The sequence below is a fragment of the Ornithorhynchus anatinus genome, chromosome 4, assembly GCF_004115215.2.
Source record: "Ornithorhynchus anatinus isolate Pmale09 chromosome 4, mOrnAna1.pri.v4, whole genome shotgun sequence".
Taxonomy (NCBI): Eukaryota; Metazoa; Chordata; class Mammalia; order Monotremata; family Ornithorhynchidae; genus Ornithorhynchus; species Ornithorhynchus anatinus.
In genome coordinates, this window is record NC_041731.1 from 98,954,456 (window position 1) to 98,973,693 (window position 19,238).

Consider the following 19,238-nt stretch of genomic DNA (forward strand, 5'->3'; position numbering starts at 1 on the left):
CTCCCCAATTGCACTTGTGCATATTTGCATATTTATTACTCTGTTTTGTTAATGAGGTGTACATCCCCTTGATTCTGTTTATCTCGATGATGTGGGCTTATTTTATTCTGTTCTGTTTGGCTCTGCTGTCCCCCTTTTAGACTGTGAGCCCGTCGTTGGGCAGGGATGGTCTCCCTCTGTGGCCAAATTGTCCATTCCAAGCGCTTAGTACAGTGCTCTGCACATAGTAAGCGCTCAATAAATACCACTGAATAAATGCTGTTTATATACAATACAAATACTATTGTGAAGCGGCGTGGCTCAGTGGAAAGAGCCCGGGCTTGGGAGTCAGAGGTCATAATAATGATGTTGGTATTTGTTAAGCGCTTACTATGTGCAAAGCACTGTTCTAAGCGCTGGGGGTAGATACAGGGTAATCAAGTTGCCCCACGTGAGGCTCACAGTCTTCATCCCCATTTTCCAGATGAGGTCACTGAGGCCCAGAGAAGTGAAGTGACTTGCCTACAGTCCCACAGCTGACTAGTGGCAGAGCTGGAATTCAAACCCATGACCTCTGACTCTCAAGCCCGAGCTCTTTTCGCTGAGCCACGAATCCCGGCTCTGCCACTTGTCAGCTGGATGACTGTGGACAAGCCACTTCACTTCTCTGGGCCTCAGTTCCCCCCCCCCGTAAAATGGGGATGAAGACTGTGAGCCTCACGTGGGACAACCTGAGTGCCCTGTATCTACCCCACTGCTTAGAATGGTGCTCTGCACATAGTAAGCACTTAAATACCAACATTATTATTATTATTATTAAATACTATTGAATTGAATGAATGAATGAATGAATATTGCGATGAAGCCTAGATTATGACAGCTGCCCAATACCCAATGCTCCTTCATTTTGGAAGTCTCTGCCAGTTCTGCTTTGCCAAGTCAGTTGTCTTCTCTCCTTCAAAATCCACCCCAAATATCCTCTATGGGAAACTCTTCCCAACTCTCTCCTTGCTTCCCATGCCGCTCCAGCCTTCCCCGCCCTGCATAAAGAAAATGCCACATAAATACTGTTATACCAGTGATAACCTCATTGGAGGGAGGTGAAAAAAAGACACTTGTAATACATGGCTCTGAAATGATCTCCCTCTCTGTCGAGAGGATTTGTGAGAAGCCTTTTGTTTTCTAATTTTATACCGATTCACCTCATATCAAGGATTCACTTAGAGCATTTCTCTCGAGGCTGACCCTAACAGTTTAGTTGTTGGAAGTACTTTTTAAAGAAAAGCCAAAAAAACCCGAGGCTATGGGTATTTTTAAATAAGCTTCTGAGTAATCATTAACTTGAAACAACTCTCATGCTCTGCTAAGTTGGATTCAGTTTGTTCCAGTGACCTCTAAATAAAGAGCTTGAATCTCCGAAGGGGTCCTTTGACTAAATTATTATTAATTTTTATAGTTCCCAGTAGAAGGAATTTTTATTTACCGTTCATACCTAATGAAAACTTTCCTCCTATTCAGAATTGCCCTTCAGGTCTCAAGTACAGAAAATGTCAACAATATATCTGTGGAGGATACGGCAAAATGAATCTACTAGAACGATTTTAGTCGAGAGAGAGATTGTATCGGGGAGGACATTGCAGGCCCCGTTTTTTTAACGGTATATAAAAGTACCGGCTTCGGGGCTGTCATCTGCAAGCATTAGATGGTGATATACCGAACTGACTGGTTTTTTCTTTCCTGTGATTATCATGCAGACATGTTTTTAGCACAGAAGAGTCTCTGCTGCCTTGGCAATAAAGCACATCTATTGAAGATTGTTTCTATTTCAAGATTCCTCACACTTTCTACCTGTGCAGTATGTATTGCTAATGACACGTAGAAAAACCATGGTGTGTATTACATAAGCTTGCAGTGATGCACTGGTGTTCAGTTGCCTGCTTGCATTCTGTTTTCCTTTTTAACAAATGCTTTGACTCAATAATGGAGTAGGACTATTTTTGCTTCATATAATGCAGTAACAGTTATAAGCACTTACTATGTGCAGAGCGATGTACTGACGGGTGGGAAAGAGTGTAAAGGTGGGAATTAGACACGGACCTTGTCCCTTGAGGGGCTCACAGTCTCTAAGATCAAGCCGGCTGTGAAGCTGGATCAGCTACACAAAATAGTTTTCCCTTTTTCTCTTCAGATCTGAATTCCTGACAATACATTACTGTGAGACATACCGTTTATTTTATTTAGAAAAGCAAATTTTAATTTGTTGGGTGTCCTAGGTAGGGTGTTGGTGTCCCAAAACTAAGCATTAGCTTTCTTGTTTTGGAAAGGAATTACTATTATCTATATTTTTATTTTTAAAGCATCAGATCATTTTTGCCCTAGAAACTACTTAGTGGGTGAGTTTGCATGTTTTGACAAACACACTGCCCCAACTCTATTTCATGGAGCCGTCTGTTCTGGCCTGTGGTCTTCCTACTTTAGTGTGAAATGTTATGGCTTAGCCTCCCCAAGTCCTATCTCTCTCAACTGCAGTCCTTATTTTACTCTGCTTCCCAGATCATAGCCCTAAAAAATTGTTCGGCACATGTCTCCCCACTCCTCAGAAACCTCCAGTGATGGACTGATCGTCCATCTCTGCATCAAACAGAAGCAGCATGGCTTCCAGTGCTTAGAACAGTGCTTGGCACATAGTAAGCACTTAAGAAACACCATCATTATCAATCGAAACAGCACGGGCTTGGGAGTCAGAGGTCATGGGTTCTAATCCCTGCTCCACCACTTGTCAGCTCTGTGACTTTGGAAAAACACTTAATTTCTCTGTGCCTCAGTTACCTCATCTGGAAAATGAGGATTAAGACTGTGAGCTCCACGTGGGGCAACCCGATAACCTCATATCTACTCCCGCGCTTAGAACAGTGCTTGACACATAGTAAGCGCCTAACAAATGCCATCATTTTTATTATTGGCTTAAAGGCACTCAGCTCTTCCCACCTTACCTAACCTCACTAATCTCTTACTTCAGTCCAACCTGCACACTTTGCTCCTTTTACTCCAGTCTACTCAAGATACCTCAGTCTCATTTCTCTCTTTTGCCGCCGACCCCCTGCTCACGTCCCCCTTCTGGCCTGGAACTCCCTCCTCCTTCATATTCAATAGACCACTGCTCTCCCTATAATCAAAGTCCTACTAAAATCATATTTCCCCAGAGAGGCCTTCTCTGACGAAACCATTTCCACCCTATTCATCTTCTCTTATGCATCACCTACACCCTTGGGTCGATACCCTTTAAGCATTTTAATATTCACGCCCGCCCCACAGCTCTGAGGTACATATCTTTATACTCTGTTAGTTTCCTTAGTTCCTTAGTTAAAACAATGTGTGTCTCTCTCCCATTTCTGTCACCTTTTCCCCTATCCCCCACGCAATAGATTATGAGCTCCTTGAAGCCAGGGATTGAGTCTCCAATTCTTGTACGCACTCAGTCGATACCATTGATTGATTGAGAAAAGCAAATAGAAGTTCAGTGAAAGAGCATAATATACTTTCATTTCTAGGAATGGATATAGACCTGATTGAATCTCTATCAATCAGTCCTATCTATTGGAATCTCCATCAATCAGTCCTATTTATTGGGCACCTTCTGTGTCTAGGGTGGCTCCTGACTTCCCTCACCAATACCAGACAAGAAGGCACACGTGATATCACGTGTTGTGCCGGGTGTGCGCTGTAATTGTCATGACATCCTGGGCACTGTTTTCCGGAAGACTGTGGCCTTCTGCCATCTTAGAGCATTTCTCTGGGGGTGGGGTGGGAGGGTCCCCTAAACCCTCCAGTTTCTCCAGAGCCTTGGCATTCCCCTCCCAGGTCAGTGTGAAATCTGGAGCAGAGGCAGGGTCATGGAACTAGCAGCCGGAGCTGCGGCGAAGGGAGGCTCCCTGCCAAAAATAAAATATTGCATCACACGATGTCACTCTCTTGGACCGGCCACGGGAGAGGTCAGTTGCAAACCAGACCGCCCAGTAAAAATCCAGAAGCAGTATTCCCTAATTCATTCATTCATTCAATAGTATTTATTGAGCGCTTACTATGTGCAGAGCACTGTACTAAGCACTTGGGATGAACAAGTCGGCAACAGATAGAGACAGTCCCTGCCGTTTGACGGGCTTACAGTCTAATCGGGAAAGAGTACGGGACAAAGAATCCTATCCCGCCTAGATGACTGCATCAGCCTCCTTTCTGACCTCCCAACCTTCTGCCTCTCCCCATTCCAGTCCATATTTCACTCCGCTGCCTGGATTATATCTTTCTACGGAAATGCTCTGGGCATGTCACCCACCTCCTCAAAAATCTCCAGTGGTTTTCTATCCACCTCTATATGAAACAAAAGCTCCTCACTATTGACTTTAAAGAAAGAGGACTATATAACAATAAACAGACACATTTCTTGTCCACAATGAGCTTGTTTCATAGACAAACATAATAAAAGTAGAAGACACAGTCTCTGCCCTCGAGTAACTTAATCTGAATCAACCGGCAGTATTTATAGAGATCCTTTCTTAAATGTTACCTTCTTCAATAAAGTATTCCTTTCCGTATCAGTCAATAAATCACATTTATTGAGTGCTTACTATGTGCGGAATACTGTACTCAACGCTTGGGAGAGTACAACATGTATATTAACATACATTCCCGGCCTATAACGAGTTTACAGTCTAGAGGGGGAGAGAGACATTCTTATAAATTTATGGATATGTTCATAAGGGCTGGGGACGTTCCAGGAGCAAGTCAGGGTGACGCAGAAGGGAATAGGAGAAGAGGAAAGAGGGAGCTTAGTCAGGGAAGGCCTCTTGGAGGAGATGTTCCTTCAATAAGACTTTGAAAGTGGGAAGAGGAATTGTTTTGTCAGATGGAAAGAGAGAAGGCATTCCTGGCCAGGGGTAGGACGTGGGCAAGAGGTTGGCGGTGAGATAGAGGAGATCAAGGTATAGTGAGTAGGTTGGCATTAGGGGAGCAAAGTGTGTGGGCTGGGTTGGAGGAGGAGGCAAGGCGATTGAGTGCTTTAAAGCCAGTGATAAGGAGTTTCTGTTTAATGAGGAGGTGGAAGGGCAACCACTGGAGGTTCCTGGGGAGTGGGGAAACATGGACTGAATATTTTCATATAAAAATGATGAGGCAGCAGGTTAAAATATAGACTGGAGTAGAGAGGAGGCAGGGAGATCAGCAAGGAGGCTGATGCAGTAACCGAGGTAGGATAGGATAAATGCTGGGATTATCGTGATAGCAGTTTGGATGAAGAGGAAAGAATGGGTTTTAGCGATATCCGGAAGATCAAACCGACAGGATTTAGTGGTAGGTTGAATATGTGGGTTGAATGAGAGAGAGAGAGGAGTCAAGGATAATGCTGAATATGTATTCCCCCTCCCTCTCCTCTACCCCCTTCATTAAATCGTATGTATTGAGCGCTTACTGTGTACAGAGCACTTCCCCTCCCCACAGCACTTGTGTATATATTGTATATATTATTTATTACTCTATTTTATTAGCGATGTGTATATATCTATGACTCTATTTATCCATTTTGATGGCACTGATGGCTGACTACTTGTTTTGCTGTCTGTCTCCCCTTTTTAGACTGTGAGCCCGTTGTTGGGCAGGGATTGTCTCTATCTGCTGCCGAATTGTACTTTCCAAACGCTTAGTACAGTGCTCTGCACACAGTAAGCGCTCAATAAGGACGATTGAGTGAATGAATCATTTGATACTTCTAATTTTATAAATCAATTCTAACAAACTGCTTATTAAAGCCAGTGGTTTGATCGGCCTGTCAATCAGTAGTATTAACTGAGCACTTACTGTGTGCAGAACGCTGTACCAAGCACTTGGGAGAGTACAATTTGAGTTGGTAGATATGTTCTCTTCTCTCCAGCCCTCACCGTCTAGAGAGGGAGGCGGACAAATAAATTCCGGATGTGCACGTAAGTGCAGGCGAGAGGGGGAGGTAGGAATTAAAATAAATTCCGGATATGCATTTAAGTGTGTGGGGCTGAAGGGGAGGTTAAAAGGTAAGATTCAAGTGCACAGGCAACACAGAAGAGAGAGTTAAGAGAGGAAATGAGGGATTAGTCAGGAGTGACCTCTTGGATTAGGGAAGAAATACCTGTATCTTCTCCCTAATTCCTTGAACCTGGTATTCTGGGACAGCCTCCTAACAATTAACCTCAATATTACTACATTTCTAACCAGTATTTATTGAGCGGTATTTATTGAGGGCTTTGTGTGTGCAGAACACTGTACTATAATGAAACCAAATCTGGCAAACCTAACTGATGGAAGTACCCCCAAAATCAAATCCTTAAATAATAATGTGTAGAAGCCTCTGGGTGTGAAAGGTTTAAAATGAGGATGTCTTCGAGGCCATGGTAGGAATGTGGCAAACAGCCCACGGAGAAAGAAAGGTATGAATTCAGTTCATTAGTTTTCATGAATCACTGCAATATGAGGTCGTTAATTTTCTGGTATGGATTTAGAACGTATGAAGGTTCAGGATCAAGCAGAGTTAGAATTCCAGCTGAACTGCTGGCATAGATCTACACAGCAATCCAACAATTGCAACCAACTTTTTTGAATTATTCACTATTAAGGTCAAGGTTCGCTCACAGAGTAAGTGCTCCTATTGTTAACTTTTAATTCATAATCTTCATTTATGCGTAGGGCAGGAAAACCATCACAGGCAAAAGGCTATTTAGGAAGGGGAGTTTTAGGAATTGTCTCTCAGATATTCTTTGAGCAGTAAGTGGTTTATTCTGGGAAGTTTCCATTGCTGTAAAATCTGAAGAGTTGGCCCCCTTTAAATACTTAGAATATTTAAATATAAGAAAACATTACATCATTTGTAGGTGCCACCTATAATTACTATTGTCCAAAATAGTCAAAGCTAGATATTAGGTGGATGATTCAGGCCCCAAAAGACACCTAAATTATCATCAGATTGTTTGTCTACATTGAGCAAGATAAAGTCACTGTGTGTGCTATAGATCTTAAACCTATTGCAGTTTCCTTCATGTTTTAACAACCCAGGGTTTGGCAGTTCTTCAGAAATCATTTTTTATTCCTCCTTCATCGTGATAGCTTCCCCCAGGGTATGAAAATCTGGATGGAATGAAGCTAACATCCTTTGCTCTCTAAAGTCGCCTTTTAGGCCGGGAACATGTCTACCAAATTTGTTCTGTTGTGCTTTCCCAAGCGCTTAGTACAGTGCTCTGCACACAGCAAGCACTCAATAAATACTATTGTTTGATCAGTTAAGGATTGAATATAAAATTATTCTGCTGTAATCATTTCGCTGATAATTTTGTCGTCTTAATATAGATCAGACTATGATACAGATTTCTATGGTAGTGTATAGCCTGCTTGGTAAATATTTGTACAATAGGTACCTTTTATTTTATGCCGTGCTCTTTCCGGTCATGTCAAATCAAATCAGTCGGTGTTTACTGAGTGCGTATGGTGTGCAGAACACTTGGGAGGGTACAATATAATAGAGTCAGTGATCATGTTCCCTGCCCATAATGAGCTTAGAGTCTAGAGGGCGAGACAGACATCAATAATAAAAGTAATAAATTACGGATATGTTCATAAATGCAAAACTTGTTTTGTTTTGCTGTCAGTCTCCCCCTTTTAGACCGCAAGCCCGTTGTTGGGCAGGGTTTGTCTCTGTTGCCGAATTGTACTTCCAAGTGCTTAGTAGACTACAGTATAAGAGAGTTGGTAGACACTTTCCCTGATCACAAGGAGCTAAAAGTGTAGAGGGAGTTGGTATCTTATGCCATTGAGTCATCTGTCTCCCACCGATAAGGATGCCATGGACACATCTCTCCCAGAACGCCCTACGTCCATGTGCAATCCTTCTGGTAGTGAATCCACAGAGTTTTCTCGGTAAAAATATGGAAGCGGTTTACCGCCGCCTCCTTTCACGCAGTAAACTCGAGTCTCCACCCTTGACTCCCTCCTATGCCGCTGCTGCCCAGCATAGGGGAGTTTTGACTCGTAGCCGATTGCCATCCACTCGCTAGCCACTGGCCAAGCTAGGAATGGAATGGATAGGCCTCTGCCTGGTTCTCCCTCCCATAGTCGAGACTGGTAGAGGACTGGAAATATTCCAGATGTGATCCTGAGAGGGGCTAGAGGGGGGAGCCAGACTATAATAAAAATAAATGAATTACAGATGTGTACATGAGTGCGGTGGGGCTGAGGGTGGGGTGAATATCAAGTCCTTAAAATTCAAGTGCAGAGGTGATGCAGGAGGGAGGGGGAGTAGAGAATTGATACAGTGCTTTGCACCAAGTGGGGGGCTGAATAAACGCTGCTACAAATGCTCAGGCTCCCCGGCCTTTAACCCTCCCAGAGCTGTTGATTCTCTAAAGCGGGGCTCAGCCACTCTTGGCACGCGGTGCTCCCCCGTGCCCGTCAACCCCATCTGACTGACCCCTAACCTGGGTTGAGCCGGAGGCCCGGGTGCTCTCATCTGGGACGGCGGCGACACTTCCAGAGTCCTCGGAGTCTCATCTCCTTGGGATCGACTGCTTCCAAGCCCCGGGCCGCTGACCCGGCCGCCTGCCACTGCTCTCCCGTTCTTCCCACCTCCGAGGTAGACAGGAATCCGAGGAGGCTCAAACTCTACGCTGACGGCGACCGCCCCGCTTCAAAGGCCCAGGGCGGGCAGAGGGGGCTACTCGGTGGCTGCAGCTTCCTGTAGATTGAAATGCCATTAGCCTGTTTCTTTTCCTCATCTCCCACTCGCTTCTGCGTCGCCCTGCCTTGCTCCCTTTGCTTTTCCCCGCTCCAGCCCCACAGCACTTGTGTTCATATCCGTAACTTTATTTACTTGTATTGATGTCTCTCTCCCCCACTCTAGACGGCGAGCTCATTGTGGACAGGGAATGCCACTTTTTATTGTTTTATTGTACTTTCCCAAGCGCTCAGTACAGTGTCCTGCACTCAGTAAGTGCTCAATAAATACAACTGAATGACTGGCTGACTGAATGTTTCTTTCTAATGGTGCCATCATGACCAGACTCAGGAACCAACAAACGAAAGGAGGTTTTACGGCTGGTTTTCTTGGTTGTCGTGCCACCCGAAAGGATTGGCAAATGCTAGATGGCCTCTCATTCATTCTTTCATTCAATCAATCATTTATTGAGCGCTTAACTGTGTGCAAAGGACGGCACTAAGCACTTGGGAGAGTACAGCTTAACAAACAGACACACTCCTGCCCACAGGGAGCTCACAGTCTAGGGCTCTAGGAGGCAAAGGCAGGACTGGTTACTACCCCTTTATGTGATTTCTTGCTGGGCCAGGCCTTTGCCCATCTGGCAAGTGAACTGATGGTCCAGCGACCCGTTGTGCTCATCCGGTGTCCCTCACCCAGTGCCCGGACCCTGGGGACTCTCTCCAGTTTATTTGGAATGAAAAGTGATCCTGGGGCTCCAGCGTTATGCAGTTGTACGTTTTAAAACCATCACTCACATCAACTTTTTTTAAGAGACCATCATACTGAAACAGAAGCACTTATGATCTGGTGGAAAGGGCCCGGGCCTGGGAGTCAGAAGGTCATGGGTTCTAATCCCGGCTCTGCCACTTGTCGCCATGTGACTGCAGGCCAGTCACTTCACTTCTCTGGGCCTCAGTTACCCCATCTGTAAAATGGGGATTGAGACTATGAGCCCCTTGTGGGACAGGGACTGCGTCCAACCTGATTTGGTTCTATCCACCCCAACACTTAGTTCAGTGCCTGGCGCATAGTAAGTGCTTGACACATACCATAGTTATTATTATTACTTTTACTACTTGCAAGGTATTTTACGTGTTCAATTTATAAACATCTAAAATATCAATTTTATTTTTGACTTAACAGAAATGTCATGTCTAGGGATCCCAGGCTGAACAGCCAGATCTAAGCCCAGGCAGGCCCCAACACCAATTATGCCCTGGACCAACCTGATTTAATAATATTAAAAATTATTATTACGGTAATTGTGAAGCAGTTATTGGGTGCCAAGCACTATATTAAGTGCCAGGGTAGATACAAATAAGTTGGATATAGCCCTTCTCCATATGGGGCTCACAGCCGGATTAGGAGAGAGTAGGATTTAAACCCCATTTTTCAGATGAGGCAACCGAGGCACAGAGAAGTGACGCGACTTGCCCAAAGTCACATAGCAGGCAAGTGGTGGAGTTGAGGTTAGAATCCAGGTCTTCTGATTCCCAGGCTCATGCTCCTTCCATTGGGCCACACTGGTTTGTGAGCCAGTAGCAAGCTGGAAATGAGAATCCTGAAATGTTCACCCACAATCCAGCACATCTTGGAGATATGAGATGAAGTAAATTTGGAGGGCAGAATAGTGACGCCCTTCAGTGCTGTCGTTGCTATTCTTGGTTTGGCCTTCATTCTCAGTCACTAGTGACATGCAGACTTGGGGCCAAACAAAATTTTCTCTTCAGAAAAATTACCTCATTGCACAGGGAAGGCAAGTCCAGAAAATGTACTAATAAATGGTCTAGTAGACAAACCACATGGACCTGGGATTCAGGACACCTGGACTCTACTCCCAGCTCTGCCGCTGGTCAGCTGTGTAACCCTGGGCCACGCATTTTCCTCATCTGTAAAATGGGGATAAGGTACCTGCTTCCCTTAGCTCCTAGATTGTGATCCTAGTGACGGACAGGGGCAGTGTCCCGTAGGATTATTTTGTGTCTACCACTGCAGCTAGTCCAGAGTTTAGAAGGGCATTCATTAGTGCTTAGTAAATACTATCCCCACTGAAATGTCGAAGACATCAACAAGTAAGCACATCAAGGGTTGATTTAGATGCTAGAGATGTAGGGCGATTTGACTGTGTAGTTATAAAATTTGAGGTGTTTTGTTAACTCTTTTGTCTGTTTATGCCCTGTAGAAAATGTCTTTAAAGCTCAAGAATGCCAAAAGAATCGAAGGACTCGACAGTAATGTGTGGTGAGTATTGAGAAAAAAAATGAATGCCTAATTTAAGTATTTTTTAAAGGTATCTGATTTTTTTTATGGTATTTGCTAAACACCTAGTACGTACTAAGCATTGGGGTAGATGGAAGGTAATCAGGTTAGATACAGTCCGTGTCCCACATGGGACTCACAGTCTTAATCCCCATTTTACAGATGAGGTAACTGAGGGCCAGAAAAGTTAAATAACTTGCCCAAGGACACATAGCAGACAACTGGTGGAGTGGGGATTAAAACCCAGGTCTTTCTGACTCCCAGGCCCATGCTCCGTCCAGTAGACCACACTGCTTCTCTTGTCTGTTATTTATTATGGTGGAAGAGTTTTAGCTGCATCATTCATCTGTGGAAAAAAGTAGTTTTTCAGTGTTTTTTAACTCATTAAAATTAAAGGGACTACAAGAGAGAAAATATTTCTCAAGAACGCTGGCTTTAACTCATGGCTGCTTAAACAAGAACTCTTGAGTTGTATGAAAAATTACCTCACTGCACCGGAAGTGTACTACTCCAGAAAGTGTGCTAGTAAATGGACTAGTAGAAAAACCACGTGAACCTGGAACTGAGCAATCAATCCGTGGCATGTACTTACTCTGTGCAGAGCACTGTACTGAACTCTTGGGAGAGTACAACGCAACAGAATTAGCAGACGTGTTCCCAGCTCATAGCGAACTTAGAGAAGCTGTTTATATTGATGTTTTGCACCAACCTTATCATTAGCTTAACATTAGCTAAAACAAATGGGGTTGTAAGTGACCATTTTGAGTGCATAATTTTTGGATTTGCAGGGGTCATCAAGAATTAGTTCTTTCTCTTCAATACGGTACTTTTAACACGAGATGCGGGCAAGGCGATTTGGAATTACGCCCCATTGTTTTAACTGTTTCCATTTTTTTTATTTCAGGGTTGAATTTACACAGTTGGCTGCAGACCCCTCTGTTGTGAATCTTGGCCAAGGTCTTCCAGATATATCTCCTCCTCCTTACGTTAAAGAGGAACTAGCCAAAGCAGCAGGAAATGATAGAATGAATCAATACACTCGGGGTTTTGTAAGTATCGTGCAAAAATTTGGAAGATTTATTGTCTGTGAATTATTTTTTAAACCTGGGCCTCTTTCAGGGTCTTTAAATTGATTCTTTCCTTCTTTCTCCCAGAATATAGTTGCTCTAGTAGAGTTTGTAGCTGCTAATAATCCATTTTTCTTCCCTTTTCTCTACTCTTTAGCTAAAGTGTTTTCCTAGTAGCCAAATCTAAGCATATATGCGATGTGATGGGTAGATAAATTGGAAATTGTTTCAGCTTGGACCCCAATTTTCTGGATCAATCACTGGTTTTTATCTAGTGCTTAGCCATCTAACAGAATCAGACAAGTGGCGGAGCAGGGATTAGAACCCAGATCCTCTGACTCCCAAACACGTGCTTTTTCCCCTAAGCCACGTTGCTCAACTGGGGTGAAAGGATCCCATAGGAGTAGTTGGTCAGTCAGTCAACTGTATTTTTAATTCTAATTTTTTGAAAGGGTTGCTAAATATGTGTCCAGTTGTAGAAAAGTTTTAAAAATAAGAATGCCATCATCCTTGCTTCTGAAGGTGGGAAACGGATATATTGATATTTAAAGCATTCTTAGTTTCCTTTTCAAAGCTTTTTTACCACAGTGTTTACGAATAATCTGTATTCAATAGAAATTGTATTGTGGAGAAGCTCAAATATTTTACAAATCCAAACCTCTGGGAGGAAGAAAGTTGAATGTTTACTTTTGGAAATGTTTCAACACGGGCAAGTAACACATGTAATCCAATTGTGTTTATTTCTTAACTATGATTTGAACAGGGTCATCCTTCTCTGGTGAAAGTTTTGTCCTACGTCTATGGAAGAGTTCATGGAAGACAGATTGATCCGCTCAGTGAAATTCTAGTGACAGTTGGAGGATATGGATCTCTATTCAGTACAATGCAGGGACTAATTGAAGAGAAAGATGAAGTAAGTGTCTTTGGGAAACCTGATAAGGTGTCACTTCACAAATTAATTGTTGAGGATTTTTTAAATCTATATGCTTCTAAGTTTGTTTAAATGGAAAAATAATATAAGAATATCCTACCTACTCCCACAAATAGGGCTTTCATGACTGGCATTGTCCAGAAACTTGAAATTAATTTGTGGATGATCCTGGTATATGCAGACATTCAATTAATCAATTAATCAATCAATGATATTTATTGAGCACTAACTATGAGCAGAGCACTGTACTAAGCACTTGGGAGAACACAGTAGAGTCGGTAGACATGATCCCTCCCATCAGGAGCTTACAGTTTAGGAGGCAAACATTAAAAGAAGCAATGTGGTCTAGTGGAAAGAGCATAAGTCTAGGAGTCAGAAGCAGCATGGCTCAGTGGGAAGAGCCCGGGCTTGGGAGTCAGAGGTCATGAGTTTTAATCCCAGCTCTACCATTTGTCCACTGTGTGACCTTGGGCAAGTCACTTAACTTCTCTTGCCTCAGTTACCTCATCTGTAAAGTGGGGATTAAGACTGTGAGCACCTGATCACCTTGTATTCCACCCCCCCCCAGCGCTTAGAACAGTGCTTCGCACATAGTAAGTGCTTAACAGATGCCATCATTATTATTATTATTCTGCTCTGCCACTTGCCTCCTGGGTGATCAACTTCTGTGCCTCAATTTTCTCATATATAGAATGGTAAGTTCTCCCTCCCCTTTACATTATGAGCTCAAGTAGAGCAAAGACTGTCTGACCTGATTATCCAGTGTCTATCGTAGCACTTTATACAGCGCTCGGCACATAGTAAGTGCTTAACAAGTCCCACAGCTTTTGTTATTTCAGGGTCCTGGGATCTCTCTAAGCCTTGGCTCCAGCCACTGACCCAACTCTGTATCTACTGGAGTCTCAGATCTCGCTGGGCTCTCTGCCTCCAGCTCCTCCTCAACTTAAACCCACTTCCCTGATTGTATAGCCGGAGCCCACAGGGCCCAAATTGGTGTGGGTCGAGGCCGGCACGTTCGGTAGAAGAGGTTTATGGGTCCAGCCCGAGCCAAGGATACAGGAGCCTAGAAGGGGGGAAAAAACAAACTTATAACATCTTCAGTCCTTGCTCTTTGTTCCACCCCATGGTGATATGAGTTAACGATTGCCGCCCAGTTGTACGGCTATCCCAGTGGATGACGAATGAATACTGACCTAAAGAGCAGAGTAAGTTTCCCCAGTTATATTCTCAATGCAGACTGTCATACTGTCTATCCTGAAACAAAGGGAAGTGCTGGCCGCAGGATCCCGAGGGTTTTCTGATTCTGGACTGGGGTCTGTCCTCCTGTGATAACCCTTGGGTTGCCCTGGGCCAAATCTACCTTCCGACTGAGCTAAATGCCATCTTCTTTTTAGGTATCTAGCGGAGCAACGGTGCACAGTCCCTATCTCTCTATTATGTCCTCTCTTCAGAGTGACTATTACTCACCAGGTGCTCTAAGAGGCTCTTTTGATCCCTTTTAGCAAAGGCAACCTGCTGAAGCAGGTGCCTAATTTGACCACCTTAAAAAGAGTCAGCTGGTCTGAGCTATTGCTTCCCGATAAGAAAGCAGGGGCTTCCAGTCTTTCTTGGCGTTAGTTCTCTTCCATCTTTGGATAACAGCAAAAAGGCCTGAACCTGGTCTCCCTATTGTATATACTTTCATTTGTAAAGGAAAATGAAATTCTTATCACAATCTATTGACAATTAGCTACCTTAAATGGAAGGTGGTGCATCTGTAGATAACTGATAGAGTTAATAATCCATACACATTCATTTCTGTCATTTCTACACTGATATTTGGAGTTTGGGTCTCTCCTTATAAACGAACCCCTCAAACTCCAAGATTGAGCTCAAATTACTGCAAAATCGGTACAAAGTTCCTGCAGCCGAACAGAGCCCTTATCCCTCCCCGACTATTTCCTAAGGCTACTGGAGAAATATGTGAGAGGCAGCGTGGTTTACGGGAAAGAGCATGGGCTTAGGAGTCAGGGGATGTGAGCTCTAATCCAGGCTCTGACCCTAGTCTGCCTGTGACCTTGGGCAAGCCATTTAACTTCTCTGTGCTTCTGTTACCTCATCTGTAAAATGAGGATTAAGACTGTGAGCCCCACATGGGACAATCTGATTACCTTGTACCTACCCCAGCACTTAGAACAGTGCTTGGCACATAGTGACTGCTTAACAAATGCCATAATTATTATTATTATTATCATTACTCTTTGCAGACACCTGAATTTAGTGGTGGAGGTTGAAAGCCAGAGTCAGGGCTGGAAAGAATATGTTGTATGAGTGTGCTCAAGAACTGGGGGTGGCGGCTAATGAGGATGGAAGAAAAGAATACCAGAGCTAATAATAATAATAATTATGGTATTTGTTAAGCACTTACTATGTGCTGAGCACTGTTCTAAACGCTAGGGTAGATACAGGGTAATCAGGTTGTCCCACATGGGGCTCAAATTTTTAATCCCCATTTTTACAGATGAGGTAACTGAGGCACAGGAAAGTTAAGTGACTTGCCCAAGGTCACACAGCAGACTGTTGGCGAAGATGGGATTAGAACCCATGACCTCAGACTCACAAGCCCGTCCTCTTTCCATTAAGCCGTGCTGCTTCTCTAGATAGTTGGGTAGGTAAATTAGCCCGATACTGTATGGTTGACAGAGGGTGGAAAGATAGTTTTTAAGTGGATCGTTATAGCTCTGAATTTTGATTATGGTATTGATTGAGCTCTTTGCGCAGAGCATAGTACTAGGCACTTGGGAAAGTCCAGTACAACAGGGTGGTTGGACCAGTTAGTCATTTATTTAGTGCTTACTGTGTGCAGAACACTGTAGTGAGTGCTTGGGAGATTACAGTGTAACAATAAACAGACACATTCCCTGCCCACAACGAGCTTACGGTCTAGTCACCCCGGGTAGGTTCCCTTCCCACAGGAAACTTACAGTCTAGAGGGGGAGATAGTCTAGGTAAAAGATAATGAGTTCAGACAAGTCCCTGTCCCACCTGGGGCTCACACTGGAGCACATATCTCTATTTTACAGATGAGGAAATTAAGGCCCAGAGAGGTTAGGTGTCTTGCTCATGATCACAGAGCAGGCTAATGGTAAAGCTTGGGGGTTCTCCTAGATTTAATCTCCACTAGGTTCTGAGGTTTTTCTTCCTGTGAATGAATCAATACTGTGGTAATCTTCATTTTAGGTTATAATAATAGAGCCTTTTTATGATTGCTACGAGCCTATGGTAAGGATGGTAGGAGCGACGCCTGTTTTTATTCCACTGAGAACTGTGAGTAATTTGTAATTTTTTTTTCCCAAGTATAGCAGTGTATTTTTCTGAAATGTTGGGCATCAAAAGTGATACAGTGATCTCTTGAAATTGTTTCTGTACACTGAGTTATGTAACGACTTCAATAAGCAGTTCCTGTTTCATTCTTTTTGTTAATGCTGCTCCACTTGTAATCCAAAAAAGTGGTCGAATAGTAGTCTTCAAGAATTCCAAATGATGATGCCAAAGTGCATAAATAAAAAAAGGAGAATAGTCTTCAAGAATTCCAAATGATGATGCCAGTGTGCATAAATAAAAAAAGGAGAAAGATAGTAAATACAGCATAATTACATTTTTGATTCCTGTCGTACTGTAGATGGTATAACCCAGCTGGGGAAGCAGTGTGGCTCAGTGGAAAGAGCCTGGGCTTTGGAGTCAGAGGTCATGGGTTCGACTCCTGGCTCTGCCACTTGTCAGCTGGGTGACTGTGGGCAAGTCACTTCACTTCTCTGTGCCTCAGTTACCTCATCTGTAAAATGGGGATTACCTGTGAGCTTCACATGGGACCACCTGATTACCCTGTATTTACCCCAGCACTTAGAACAGTGCTCTGCACATAGTAAGTGCTTAACAAATACCAGCATTATTATTATTATTGATATTTAGACCTGGTGTTTTCCTGGAAGAAATATAAAAACTCCCTGGGCTATTCATTCAGTTGTATTTATTGAGTGCTCACCGTGTGCAGAGCACTGTACTCAATGCTTGAGAGAGTACAAAATAAGAATAAACAGACACAATCCCTATCTACAAAAAGCTTACAGTCTAGAGGAGGGGTTGCCATGCCACTCTACCCGCATATTCTGTGGCACGTTTAAACCCCACGTGTAAACCCTTAAAAGAAATTGGGCCCCAGCAGAATAGTCTCACATGGGGGATATACTACCAAAGCGACATCCACTTCTTTGGTAGGCTAGCTATGATCGCTCTAGGTGACCCTGTCTTAAGAGGCATCTAGATTTGACATTGCCAGATCATTTCCCCGTTGGCCAGGGGTCAATCTAAACTGTGAGGCAAGAGGGGATTTAGGCAAAAGATCGGAGTTAAACCGCAACTTCATTCTCACCCTAGAAATCTCAGATTGGAAGTTCATGGTCTAGTGCTGACTGGAAGTTAGACCCTCAGGAACTGGCAAGTAAATTTAATTCGAAAACAAAAGCCATCATATTGAATACACCACACAATCCTATTGGCAAGGTAATTCTTTGTCTTTTTTTAAAAGCGAATTATTTCTCCTAGCTCAGGTTTAATGAGTAATGTGTCGGTTCAACGTTTTGTGTTTTAGGTGTTTACCAAAGAAGAGCTCCAAGTAATTGCCGATCTTTGCATTAAATACGATACCCTTTGCATCAGTGATGAGGTTTACGAGTGGCTGGTGTACCCTGGAAATAAGCATATGAAAATAGGTAACAATTCTTTTCTAGACAGACAGGTGTTATGGATTTTCTGTCTTTGGGGGAAAAATTGGCTGACTATGTGGGCCCAATTTAAATGAGATTTAAAAATAGGATCTCATACACAAACACTCATAGAGCTGTACTTCATGCTCTGAGAAGTTACCAATGAGGTGTACATCTCCTTGATTCTATTTATCTTGATAATGTTGTCTTGTTTTTGTTTTGTTCTGTTTTGCTCTGCCATCTGTCTCCCCCATTTAGACTGTAAGCCCGTCACTGGGCAGCGATGGTCTCTATCTGTTGCCGAATTGTACATTCCAAGCGCTTAGTACAGTGCTCTGCACATAGTAAGCACTCAATAAATACTATTGAATGAATGAATGGTGGGAAAATTCACTTGCAGGGGCAAGTTTGACTGCAAAGACCAGTCCCATAACCCTGACTGCACAGCATATATAAAGTTGTCCTTGGTGGTTGTTATTCTTGTTATCGTTATTCTTATTATTCTGACATTTGTTAAGCACTTACTGTGCCAAGCACTGTACTCAGCATTTAATAGTCCAGAAACCACAGGAGAGTTGGCCCCCTGAACTGGAGTGACAGGGTAGGGAAGTGACTGGAAGTGCCCTGTTGCTTGCCCTGTTCCCGATAACCTTGCTTTGCCCCTTGCAAAGAATTTCCCAATTTGGGCTGGTGGGAAAGTTCACCCATTGCTGTCCCCTGCCCACTTCTGATAAGAGAGTTGATGGGGCCAAAATTGGTAGTGTGTCACAAGAAGATCAGTTGGAGGTGACTGGAGGGTTTTTGTGTCGGAGCCAGGTTTAAGGTTATTGCAGTTGGTGGCGAGTGGCTTGAAATTTCTGAAAAAATGAGTTTCAGATCTTTTAGAAACTATTTTCTTGTGTTTCCCCCACACCGTGGACTTTCCCCTCCAATGCAGAAATACTCACTACAGCCAAGTTGTCTTTCCACTGGAGCAGAGAACGGCAGAGAGCTTCCAGACACTAAGCACGGCAAATCTCCATAATAATAATATAATGCTGATAATGATGGTATTTCATGCACTCGGTCGTATTTATTGAGCGCTTACTGTGTGCAGAGCACCGTACTAAGCGCTTGGAAAGTACAATTCAGCAACAGAGACAAACCCTGCCCACAATGGGCTCACAGTCTAGAAGAAGGGAGACAGACAACAAAACAAAACAAGTAAACAGGCATTAATAGCATCAATATAAATAAATAGAATTGTAGATATATGCACATTATTAATGAAATAAATAGAATAATAAATATATACATATACACACATATATATACACAATATATACACAAGTGCTGTGGGTCAGGGAGGGGAGTATAGCAGAGGGAGAGTTGGGCGATGGGGAGGGGAGGAGGAGCAGAGTAAAGGGGGGCTCAGTCTGGGAAGGCCTCCTGGAGGAGGTGGACTTTCAGTAGGACTTTGAAGGGGGGATGTTTGCTAGTTTGGCAGATGT

The 19,238-nt window shown here is 43.4% G+C and overlaps 1 protein-coding gene across 4 annotated transcripts in view; it reads left to right on the forward strand.

The window, feature by feature from the left end:
- The window catches only part of KYAT3 (kynurenine aminotransferase 3), a 36,097-nt gene that overhangs the window by 1,069 nt on the left and 15,790 nt on the right, over window positions 1-19,238 (forward strand). Inside the window, exons 2-9 of one of the 4 annotated variants that reach the window (XM_029063379.2) lie at window positions 1,498-1,636; window positions 1,734-1,834; window positions 10,929-10,987; window positions 11,910-12,054; window positions 12,836-12,985; window positions 16,223-16,309; window positions 17,420-17,545; window positions 17,634-17,754. In XM_029063379.2, the coding sequence (XP_028919212.1) occupies window positions 1,736-1,834; window positions 10,929-10,987; window positions 11,910-12,054; window positions 12,836-12,985; window positions 16,223-16,309; window positions 17,420-17,545; window positions 17,634-17,754 (787 nt within the window). In that variant the 5' untranslated portion in view covers window positions 1,498-1,636; window positions 1,734-1,735. Of the gene's footprint in view, window positions 1-1,497; window positions 1,637-1,733; window positions 1,869-10,928; window positions 10,988-11,909; window positions 12,055-12,835; window positions 12,986-16,222; window positions 16,310-17,419; window positions 17,546-17,633; window positions 17,755-19,238 lie in introns of those variants that run through there. The other 3 variants (XM_029063380.1, XM_029063381.1, XM_029063382.1) reach the window with 3 other exon arrangements.